Genomic DNA, 13,203 nt, shown 5'->3' on the forward strand with positions numbered 1-13,203 from the left:
GTTGTCTTTACTTAGCTTAATATATATAGGTATTGTAAAGAGCCTGTGTCGCTACCCTGCTTCTCCAATGATGGCCTCTTTTTATAAAAGGGCAATAACAATGTACAACGTTAACTGATGATTTAATAATTGTAATCTATGTGTGTGCATTGTCCTATTGATTATTTGTGAACTTCAGAGATACCATCTATCCATTGTATCATTTTCAAAACAAAAGACAAAAACATTGTAAAATCATCACTAAAGGCCAATAACAATGTTAACACTTAATTGACCATTTAGCTAGGTTAACGTGATTGTATATCTTGGTATCCTGATCATTTCCACCTCAAATAGGATCCCAAACTGCAAAATGATACTTTAATGATGTAAAACTACCGACTGGTAACATATAATGATTTTTGTAAACGCAATGTGAAAAGATTAAAATCGTAAGCGTTTAAATCTATAAATGGAAGAAAAAAAAGAATTTGAAACTACAGACTGGTACATGTCACTTTTCATGATATTTAACGCAATATGTAAAGATTGACCTATCTTAATCCTAAGGAACAGAAAAACAAAAATTTAGAGTAATTGTCGATCGTTTCATACCTTCATATATATAAACGACTCGTCAGAAACAAGGACAGATTTTTAAGTTGCCATAGACAAATATTTTTATCAGATATAGAATAGATCTGATAACGAGGTGTCCATTAATTATTATCAAAATGGTAGCACAAGCATCTCGTTGATTTGTCGTTGCGATTCTAATATACAATAAACAATGCTATATCAAATTTGAAGGAAAAATCAAAATAAGAAACACAATTGTTATACGTTTCCGGAAAGTATGTATTTGTATTCTAGGGAAGGAAAGTACAAGTTTAAATCAAATCCTCTACATAACAAATAAAGTGCATTATGTACAATATTCTGAAATCAAGTAAAGACAATAATTTATTAATTTCCCCCAACCTTAGTAGTAATATACCAACTTCACCTGCATATGGGATAAACATTTCCCAACTTATTTGGTATTCAAAAACTTGCAGCTGCTACTTAGGCTTGATAAAACGCCACCAGTGTCTGATTAAAACGTTGATGAACCAGATTTATGTACAAGATGGTGTGACGTCTATTACCAATGAACTAGTACACATTTTCTTGAGGTGCCAGCTGAAGCACGCCTCAGGGTTATGGATTTTCCCACTATGTTGAATACCCACTGGTAGCCTTCGGCTGTTCTCGACTCTTAAGTCGGTTTGATGTCTTTTTGGCACATTCCCTACGTTCATTTTCAATGTTATCATTCGCTATCATTAACAATTTGTAAAAATATAGACGCAATAACTCATATGAAGAGTCAAACAAAAATGTCAGTTATACAGCTTGTATACCTTAGTTGCTATTCATTTTGCTATTACATGTTTTTATCTTACTTTTATAGTTTTCAAGATAATAGACACACACGCTTAAAAAAACATATATATTACTATATTGTCTTATGTTTATTTTTATAAATATTCAATAATTATTATCATCATCAATCATTCAATTGGTTGCAGTGTGAAACTTTTACCCCAAAGTTAGTTAAAATAACTAAAATTGTCCGTTAATAAATTTTGAAATTACTATGAAACTAAGGTTTTAACTCCCTCAGGCAAAGTTGGCTTTAGATGAATTTGGTTATTTATTTTAGCTGATGAAGGTAAATCCAGAAAAGCATTTCGGACGCAAGAAATTATTAAACGTGTTGTTTTCAATTTTTTAAAAAGTGTAATTTTCATTTTTATTTAATTCATTGTATAAAACTATCGTACATTATTAAATTTCAGAGTATTGTTCAATCATTTTGTGATGTCAAAGTATTTTGTTTATAACTTGTTCCTCCCCGCCCCCTTGAACACACGTACTTATTCGTTTTAGTCTTCGTACATGATAAAATGATAAAACCAGGGCCCAGTTTCACGAAGCTGTATTAGGACTAAGCCATGTCTTCAGGGCCGTAACTACCTATGAGGCAGGGAAGGCAACTGCCTCCCCTAAATTTTCTACACCAAAATTTATTTTTAAGTAATAAAATGAAATGTTGACAATATCATATGTACACAAAAAACTTGAATTTATATGATAAACAACACAAGTTTACAGTTTTAACAGTGTTATCATGATACGTGATATATCTGTAATTTTCCGGATTTTTGATCGAAAGTGAACCGTTTCAGTATTTGTTTTTGTTTTGTTTTTTCGTGTGGCCGTCTGTCTGTTATTCAGTATTCATACGAGATCACGTATGAAACTTTGCTTTCGTCAATTTTGAAACTATTCACATTTATTTAGGGGCTCAATTAAGCAGAGGAAGTTCCCTTTGTATTGTGAATCTTTTATGATATCGGAAATTCGTTACCGGCTGAATCAGCAGTTGGGTCATTTTTTTTTAACGTCTCCCGATCGTTCGGGAAAATTATGGTCAATGCCTTAGTAGTTAAACACTCCCATTCGTTGTAGCAGATACATTTTTTTATCGAGGACCTTGAATTTCAATATTGTTGAAAGCTGAACAGACAACCACAACCAGGGACTTTCTATACTAGTATTTCAATATTCACGTTGAAAGCTGAACAGACAACCACAACCAGGGACTTTCTATACTAGTATTTCAATATTGTTGAAAGTTGAACAGACAACCACAACCAGGGACTTTCTATACTAGTATATACTTAGTATAGAAAGTCCCTGGTTGTGGTTGTCTGTTCAGCTTTCAACAATATTGAAATTCAAGGTCCTCGATAAAAAAAATTATCTTGCGTTCTATGATCTTGCTTTATATGTTTTTTTACCAGTTTGATTTCTAACAAAAATATCTTTAAATACAGATAATAATTGTTTGCATAAAAATTGCTTCCAGGATCCAGCAATACTGATGTTTCTTTAAGTAAGGAAATTGAGGGAAAACAGGTCACTTTTAGCCATATTGAGAAAAAAATCCGCGGTCATATTGTATCTAATGTTAATAATTATAGGTCAAAGTACGGCCTTCAAGACGGAGCCTTGGCTCACCCCGATCAACAATCTCAGCTTGTCTAGTTTGCATAAAAATTGCTTCCAGGTTCAAGCAATACTGATGCTTCTTAAAGTAAGGAAATCGAAGGAAACGGGTCATTTTTAGCCATTTTACTGAAAGAAAAAAATCGGCGGGGGGCTATCCCCCTCCAAACCCCTCGCTTGGTGGCCTCAATCGGCGGCCCCCAAACCCCTGCCTCCTCTGAATTCGAAACCTAGTTACGGCCCTGGTCTTAGGATGGTCTTACGACATATCTTAGTCCTAAGTGGGTTTCACAAAGCGGTCCTAAATTAGGACATCTCTTAAAGTTGGTCATAAAGTTAGGACAACGCGAGAGGTGTCTTATGATGGTCTTAGGATAGTTATATGTAACAGTTTATTTATATCAATTACACTCATTTTTTATATTAATTTTGAAAAAAAATTATCTTATTATTATCTAATTATCTATTCTCCTGTTCCTGCTTAAAACATATATACATTGACGGATTATCAGGATTTGTCAACAATGAAAATTCGATGTATTGATATAAAAATTGCACGATTTTATCTCTTAACCTTTTATAACCAATAAAGTCGAAATTGAATTCACCTCACTTGTACCAAAACAATGTCATAATTTTATATTCTTTTTTCTTAATTTTGCATTGAAAATTTCATATTTATATTGATGTATTGTTTAAAGATAATTTATATATAAATTACTTTTATTTTTTTATATTTATGTCATTATATTAATCAATACGTTTAGAATAATTTATGGTAAGACATACTACATTTACATGATTGTTTTCCGTATATCATATTTTTATTTGAAAATTTAAAGAACTTGCGACAGGTTTAGGATTTCTTAGCTAAGATGATCCTAACATAGCTTCGAGACGAGGTCTGAGATATGTCCTAGGATAGTCATAAGAGGATCATAAGACATGTCCTAAGATATGTCTTATGACATGTCTTAGGATAGCTTCGTGAAACCGGCCCCAGTATTATTGTATTGTTGTGAATTGTGTAATCGGGAATTGTGTGGTATTTAAAATAATGTATGGTTGTGAATTGTGTAATCCGGAATTGTGTGGTATTTAAAATAATGACATAATTGAAAGGGAACGTGAACAACTTCGTAACGTATCATTAGGTTTGAAGACGTAAACAACCTCTCACATGATTTATAGGGAGCTTGGGAGATATCCGAAAGACTTGGACATAAAAACAAGATTGATCTCATTTTTGGGGAAATTAAATTCCGGTAAAGAGAAAACTATCATATACTTTATATAAATTGTCCGTGCTATCACATGTCTATTAATGACAATATGAATTATATATGATTTAAAGACTATTCTAAATGAATATGGTATCCCTGGTGTGTAGGAAAATGCTATCCGTTATGAATAGCGAATCTTGAGATTCTTTCATCAAGGTCAGACTTAGAGATCAGCTTGTACAATTCTGACATTATTTCCTTGAAAAATCATAAAAAGCTCTTGTGAAATCAAATAATATAATTTTCTTTTTTTGGGAAAAGAAAACTATTTTGGATTCTTTATTATACAAGTTAAGCATGTTTTGAAGATAGGGTTAGGGTGTTAAAGTTAACAATCATACACTCTTTTAGGGACAAAGAAAGGAGTAGGTTCAGTAAGACCCTTTTTCGGCCCAAAATATAGCAGTTTAACAAAGTTGTTAAAATGTACACTTTAGTTACTTTTTGGAAAGAAGAATGCTTCTGCTACATAAATATGGGCTGTTTTTGACAACACAATGCACATATATCGGGTACTAGCATCATTAAGTTATGCTAACTGACTTAAATTTTCACAATTTTAGCATTTTAGTTTAACTTTAGACGGTTTCCGCTTTAAATGAAAGTGGCCGCATTTGTGTTCATTCTTAATATTGAAATGTAAGTTATATTTGATGATTATACATATCACATCTTAAGGTTGAGGATGAACACTGATGCGGCCACTTTCATTTTTGATCAAAAAAACATCTGAAAAGTGACATTGTTTGGCATATTTGGTAGAATTTTCATAATTAAGCTAGAAGCGGAGCGTTTTTAATGACTAAATCAGTTAAAATCTTTCACATTAACTAATTGAATCAATTGAAATAGATGCTTAAGTGTTTAAAAAGTGTTCAAAATCTTTCGTCAGATGAACCTAAAATTTGAAGCCAAAATCGGCCCTTACCGGACCTTCTCCTTTTGTTTTCTTAAACAAAAAAACATGCACATCAGACAGTTGAAAAAAAAGATTTTAAACTCACAACTCATTCATATGTTACGAACAAATGTATGATTATTATTTTTGATTTTTGTATTAGTTGTACTAAAAGGACTTTTAGCTGTTTCAGTCAGCACAGTGTAACCCCATAAAAAGAATATCTAATGGTGTCATAAATAGGATCTAATTTATTAACTGTTTCGCAAGTCATCCGCAAACCAACAGGGGTTATTCACTTCAAAAATACGATATAGGATCAGAAATTGCAACATGACACCTTTAATACAAAAAACCCACTGATTGGTATCTTTGTATGATGTTTTTTAACTCAATATGTTTAAAATTTTAAACTTGTCTATTCTTTCATACGTGCTTAAGTGTACGATGTTGTAATAATTTATACACGGCACGTATAAAACAAGGTTAGATTTTTAAGTTGCAATAAAAAAGTTTTTTATTTGACATAGAATATATATAAAAATGAGGTGTCCATTAAATATGCATAAAATAACACCATGCATTTCGTTAATTTGTCCTTGCAAGTCGAATATGCAATGACGAATAATGCTGCTATACATGCTTATATAAAATTTGAGGAAGAGTAAACGGTCAAAAATGAAAACGAATACAAATAATACCTATTTGTATTCAGGGGGAGGCAGACCAACACTATAAAATATCCTTTGCATCACAAATAAGTGCATGATGTACATTATTCTTAAATTCAGTAATGTACGATACTTTTATGTTAGATAATCGAAATGATACATTTAATAACGAGAAAAGAATAAACAATTTCTTTAAATTTATGTTAATATTCATTACTATATATGAGAATGTAATAGAAGAAAAATGGCAACAAAACATGTATACAAATAAAAAAAATCAACTTATTCCATATCCGGTCCTAAAAAACTGACTCGTATCATTGAGTGCAATTTAGTTAGCCTACCGTTTCAAAGAAAATCTCGGCTTTTTAAAACATATCAACTATATATAGCTAATGATACCTGCACATGGATTTCCTTGTACTTCACATGGACAGTAAGAACAGGATTGTTTACAGACAGTCGCAGCCATATGAAAACTCAATGAAACCACCAAGACTGTGTACACGTTCATATTTCCAAGGTTTTACATATACTGCCGAGTAACTACAACTCTTCAGGGTCTTATTTTATCTTTATATTTTTCTACAACTAAATAATAGATTGAAAATATAAGTCTTCAATGCAATCAGGTATTTTAATATTTAAACAATTCAAAAAATGTATATTTTTTATAATATCAATATAATACATTTTTTGTCGGAAGAAATCATTTTTCATTTTGTCAGATTTGTCATATGATAGCACACATCTTGTTCAACAAGTAATACTTATATCTTAAATAATTGTGTCCGTTCAGAAACATACACTTATTATTTAATTTCCGATGTATATTTTTTTTCTTTTTTCTTGTGTGTCACAACCTTATTATATGTTTTTTTTTCTTTCCATCTAGTGTAACATTGTTATTTTTTTTAAACATTTTAAATTTACTCCTTGAGTATTACAATATGAAATGCTCTTATCAGGAAACAGCTTAATATAAGCTAACATCTTGTTTCTGGATCCTTTATTTATTTCACTTGTATTATTATGTAAAAGCCTATGTATGTACCTGAATATAATTAATAAAATATGTTAACACTAAAAAATGTATAAAATGTAAAAAATGAATGCATAAACAAATACACATAGTGAAATGACAGAAATTTATTTTTTAATAAGCGTGTTTTCCTCCGAATTTGAAAAGTAACTGACATCAAGTAGGATTATATATATATTTATAAGGTACCAATTGGGTTAATTAATGTGGTTAACTTACAATGTACATGTACTCCTTATAAGATACACATAATACATACATATACAAGAGGGTACAAAAAATAGTATCCTCTGTCTACAGTATAGCATTTTAAAAGAGTTTATGAGTTCAAACAACACTATGTGTTAGTTATATTTACAAATCAGTTCAGTTTTTAAAACACTCCCTTTAAACAATAATAACATTCACTCTAGCTTACCTGTTCAAATAAACGATTTACACTCCGAAATATACTATGTCAAACTACATTGTAACCTGGATTAAATAGGTAGATTTATCTGCTTATAATGAACAAGAAGGTGCAACACAACAACAAGTTATTATCTTCCTCGTCTTTAAACGGAAAGCCAACACATTCATGGATTCTTAGAACAATATTTGACCCGAAAAAACATGATGTCATGTCATTTAAAATCAATGTCGGTTTCCTATTTCCCTATTTAACTTTGATGACAGTTTCAAGTATTTGTTGTTATTCAGAATGAAGTTTAACAAATTTCTTTGTCTGGAGTCTGCTGTTGTGATGACAATAACAATGAATAAACAGTGCATTCTATTTTTATTTTAACTTTCAGTTTCACAACTTTCCTCAATTAGTGCTAACATGTTTAACGTGTTGCTGTCGGATTGCAGTCAGTACATTCTCTGCTGGCGCTAACAATCCGTCAATGTCGTCAGGTTCATCTTCTTATTCCTCGTAATATCATGATTATAAATTATATTATTGATATTTATTTGAACTCAGCGTTGAACTTAAATGATGATTATTACAATGAACACCTACTTTATTGTGAGACTACTAGGTGATGTACTTGTATTTGTCAAGTGGTAATAAGACTACTATATTTACATTAAAACAAATTTACTAAGAGGCTGAGCATTTGTAACTTTAAGAAAGGATGTGAGGAAATAAGGGGGAGGGGGCTTGAATTATTTTGGGAATGGAATGGGTATCCAGTTTTTCGCTACTTTAGATGGGAGTAGCATCGAAATAGTTTTACAAAATGTGTGCACTCTGTAATTCAAATGTGCAAAAGTTATATCTCTAATTAGTATCTGATTATGCAACAGAAGTGTCGAACACTTGATTCTGATATCATATACATATCGTCTCATTTTTTTGGGCTTCAAATTCAATTTTTAATAATTTTAATATGTGAAAAGTAAAATCACAAAAATACTGAACTTAGAGGAAGATCAATTGGGAAAGTCCATAATCACATGGCAAAATCAAACAAAACGCATCAAAAACGAATGGACAAGAACTGTCATATTCAATCATTACCATCTTCTCTTTGATAAATGGACATGAATAATAATAATAACGATTTAATAACGATTTGATGCCTTTGATTTTGCATGTGTTTAAAAAGGTTTTCTTAGCATTATACATTATTCTATAAAACTATGACATGACTACTCATAACACAATCTTGATTGAACATATATTCTAAAGGTTCTAGGAGTCGAGTGTGACATTTATAATATGTCTTAACATGAAAAGTTTTCCTTTGTTACCTGGAAATAAAGAGTCAAGCATCCCACACGCAACAATATACTAAAAACTAAATTTGTTTTGTAGGAAAGTCGACACTTTTTTTTGGTTTCTCATTTTTTTCTGAACTTTATTTACCAACAGCAATAGTAGAGGATATAAAGTGCGAAAACGAGGTTACATGTAATGGACGTATGAAAGATAGCTCTTACCAAATCTTGTGATATTATAGGATTATATTGATCATTGGATTATTAAAGTGTCAAAAACTATTGCAAAATGTTCAAGTGTCCAATCTAGATGTTGAATACTAGAGAACCAGGACGAAAAGCTCGGCGTACTTCGTCAGATACAGAAGTGGAACAGACCCTACCAATAGCAAAACGATCCAACAAAATGTCTAGCTCAGAACAGTTAGCCCACCCGTCCAATGCAAAGGGACCCGGACAAGACAATCCCGCTAGTACAAGGTCAGTAAATGACATTTATGATTTATTGACGAAAGTTAGTAATAACCAAGAATCCCTTAGACAATCCATGGAGCAGCGAATCACGAATTTAGAAGTTAGTTTTAAGACCGAAATATCAAGTAAAATGAAATCGTTGAAAGACGAAATTAACATAGAGTTTGCTAAGTTTGATAATGAAATACAAAGTCTTAAACACAAAATAGATACTCTGGAGAAAGGTGAAAGCAATACACAAGTGTCACAGAACATTACTCACTCTAAACTAGTGTTTAAAAATGTACCAAATACCGACACGGGTGATAGTGAAGATTCCCTCAAGGCATATATTAACGGTATTATCACCTATCTTGAACTGGATTTTAATGTGACAACCGTACAATGCGTAGGATCGAACGCCAATCAACAGAACAAAACGGTACTTGTTAACTTTGATAATGAAACTCAACGTGTAAACGTTCTAAAGAAAAAAAGAAAACTTAAAGACAATCCTATGTACAGTCATGTCTACGTCGAATCTGACAAAACCAGACACGAACGCATGCAAGAAGCTAACATTCGCAAAATTATAAAAACTATTCCTAGTCTAGAAATTCGTGGTGGTAGGGTAATTAAAAAATAGGAAAATTGCCAGTCTTCAAAGTCGAATTTAGAAATTGCAAGTTGGAACTGTAAAGGGTGGTATCAATCAGAAAATACGAAGAATAGTAGAATTTTAAGGGAACAAATTCTTAGCTCATTAAACTTTGACATAATTGGAATATGTGAAACTCACCTGCAATCAAATCAATCTATCGATATATTTGGATACGAATGGTTTGGGAACAATAGGGAAAATATACTTGTAAATTCTTGGCGAGGCTCTGGTGGTGTGGGATTTTTAGTATCGAAAAGTATCCTTGAGAACTTCACGTGTAGCGTTTTGAATGATAATTATGAAGACATTCTATGGATATCTCTTAAGTGTAAAAATGACATAAATTTCGTTATTCACCTATGTGTGTGTTATTTGCAACCGGAACGCTCTAGTAGAGGCAATATTGCACAGGAGTATTATGATGTTCTGTTGTCGCAAATATATTTATACAGTGGTTGTTCTAATTTATTTGTTTGTGGCGATTTTAATGGGAGAATTGGAAATTTACAAGATTTTGATGATAAAATTGATTTCATTCCTGAAAAGTCAAGTATTGACGACGTCCGAAACGCATTTGGAAATTATTTTTTGGATTTTATCAAAGATGCAAAACTATGTGTATTAAACGGAAGATCAGAAAAGGACTCCGACAACTATACGTATGTTTCTAAGACGGGAAAGTCAGTGGTTGATTATATTGCGGTTCCATATGCTGACTTGAACAAGTATTCAAAGTTTAAAGTTCAATTAATTTCAGACATTCTTTTACTATTTGACATAACTCCGGCCGCAAAAGCAACTATTCCAGATCACTCTATTCTTTCATGTAGTCTTTCAATTAGTGATTATACAAGCAATTACAGTGAAAACTGTAATGACAGTAATGTATGTTCCAAAAGACGCAAGTATAATGTATGTAATGTTCCGAACGATATTTTCGCAAATCAACGATGCACGAGAGCTATTCTAAGTGTTATTGAACAAATGGAAAATTGTCTTAATGTTAAAAACGAAATCGATAAATTATACGGAAACTTTGTAACTGTACTTCATAGTGAAATGGATAATCATTTACCCTTTAAAGATGTCGGAGGAAATGTTACAAAAAAACGGAGAAAACAAATTCAAAAACCATATTGGAATACTGAGTTAAGAGAACTACTTACTGAGGTTAACCGATCCGAAAAGGATTATCTAAAATATAAAGGGTGTAAACGGACACAGGATTTTCTCAGGAGCAATTTTATCGAAAAAAGAAAACAATTTGACAAACGATTACGGCAGTGTGAACGCACTCATCAGGCATCGATCCGTGACAAAATTAAGAATTTAAATGATTCAAATCCGAAGGAATTTTGGAGAGAAATCGATAAGCTAGGGCCGCAAAAACATAGACCAGATATTGACAGTGTCCGTATGGAGGATGGAAGCTTCTCTACAGACCAGGAAACAATCCTCAAAAGATGGAAAAGCGAATATTCCAAACTATTTAAATTAGACAATACACTGGTAAACGATACATTCATTGACAATTTAAGCGAACTAACTGAACAATTGGAGCGCGAATTCAATAGCGTAACCGATGAAGATGATGAGATTTTAGCGGCCGAACTTTTTAGTGAAAATATTTCAATTGAAGAAACTGAAGAAGCAATGAGACTTGTGAAACTAGGTAAAGCAGTAGGTGTTGACAATTTACCAAACGAAATTCTGTGTAACAAAATTTTGACTGTCCCGTTACAAAAGTTATTTGATATGTGCTTTACTCATGGTATAGTTCCTTCACCTTGGTGCCAAAGTATTATTCATCCTATATTAAAAGATGGAAAAGACTATCGTGATCCACTTGGATATCGTGGTATAAGCTTAATGTCAACTGTTGCCAAAATGTTTAGCTCTATTCTTAATCGCAGACTTACCTCTTATTTTGAGCGGAATAACACTCTCTGTAACGAACAGGATGGATTCAGAAAAATGAGATCCTGTTTAGACCACATTTATACACTGTGTACCATTTTAAGAAACAGAAAGCTAATGAAACTTGATACACACATATGTTTTATAGACTTTAGCAAGGCTTTCGATTCTGTTAACCATACTTACCTCTGGCATAAACTTGTTAAAGCGGGCGTTTATGGAAATATGCTGAGAACGATCCAAAGCATGTATACAAACCTTCAAAGCTGTGTTAGACTTAACGGTACTCTTACAGATTGGTTTTCGGTCGAATCTGGTGTTCGGCAAGGAGATAATTTAGCTCCCACATTGTTCGCACTCTTCATCAACGACTTAACTACAGACATTAATGCTTTGAATTGTGGAATCCGTCTAGAGACTAACTTTGAAATCAGTACATTACTATATGCTGACGATATTGTGCTTATGTCGGATACAGAAAATGGACTGCAAAAACAATTAACAGCGCTGGATAACTGGTCTGTGAAATGGAGCTTGAAAGTGAACTGTGATAAAACGAAAGTTATGCACATTAGACAAAAGTCATCTCCGTGCTCAGACAGAGTATTTAAGATGGGGAACACAACTATCGAATACACACCAAGATATCGATACCTAGGACTTACAATATCTGAAACTCTAGAATACAACGAGTGCGTGAACGAACTCATCACAGCTAGTAGTAGAGCACTTGGTGCCTTATCATCAAAATATTTTCTGGTGGATGGTTTTGATTACGAAACATACACAAAATTATTTACAAGTACAGTTGTTCCAATCATGGACTATGCATCAGGGGTCTGGGGTTACAAGCCTTACGATAATATTGAAAGACTCCAATACAGAGCAATCAGGACATTTATGGGAGTTGGAAAATGTAGTCCGATTCCGGCTATTTGTGGTGATATGGGTTGGACCCCTGCATATATCCGTCGCTAGTGAAACATGATAAGACTTTGGCATAGAATAACAAGTATGCACGTAGGTCGAATTCCAAATCGTATTTTCCAATGGGATTCAACTTTATCAGAAAAATATAAGAAAACATGGTACAACGATTTAAAATCAGTGATGGAAAAATGTGAACTTTTGGAACTATTTAACAATAACTACACAAATGGACTAAATGTAAAATTTATTGCCAACTACTCAGAACTTTTGCTCCGTCAAAAACATCACGATAAATGGAAACTGGATATTGTGAACATGCCAAAATTACGAACTTTTAGATGTCTTGAAACAAACTTTGAAAAACAGCAATACATTACTACTAATATGACACGACAACAGAGATCGACTTTAGCCAGAATGCGTTGTGGGACTTTTCCGTTGGAATTAGAACTTGGGCGTTATCGTGGTATCCCGTCAAATAGACGTTTTTGTAAAGTTTGCAATGACAAGGTATCCGTTGAGGACGAAAAACATTTTTTAGTTAAATGTCCTTTATATTTGTGTGAAAGAAACAATGCCTTCGCTGACTTTCAGCAACGTAACAACATAGA

General features: G+C 32.5%; 1 protein-coding gene across 1 annotated transcript in view; it reads right to left on the reverse strand.

The window, feature by feature from the left end:
• Window positions 1-7,575, reverse strand: part of LOC139524337 (uncharacterized) — a 29,984-nt gene extending 22,409 nt beyond the window's left edge. Inside the window, exons 1-2 of the mRNA XM_071319101.1 lie at window positions 7,346-7,575; window positions 6,288-6,476 (exon numbers count right to left, since the gene is read on the reverse strand). Coding sequence (XP_071175202.1) covers window positions 6,288-6,399 — 112 coding nt within the window. The 5' untranslated portion in view covers window positions 6,400-6,476; window positions 7,346-7,575. The remainder of the gene's footprint in view (window positions 1-6,287; window positions 6,477-7,345) is intronic.
• Window positions 7,576-13,203: the final 5,628 nt, after the last annotated feature.

The sequence above is a fragment of the Mytilus edulis genome, chromosome 1 (genome assembly GCF_963676685.1).
Source record: "Mytilus edulis chromosome 1, xbMytEdul2.2, whole genome shotgun sequence".
In the NCBI taxonomy this organism is placed as follows: Eukaryota; Metazoa; Mollusca; class Bivalvia; order Mytilida; family Mytilidae; genus Mytilus; species Mytilus edulis.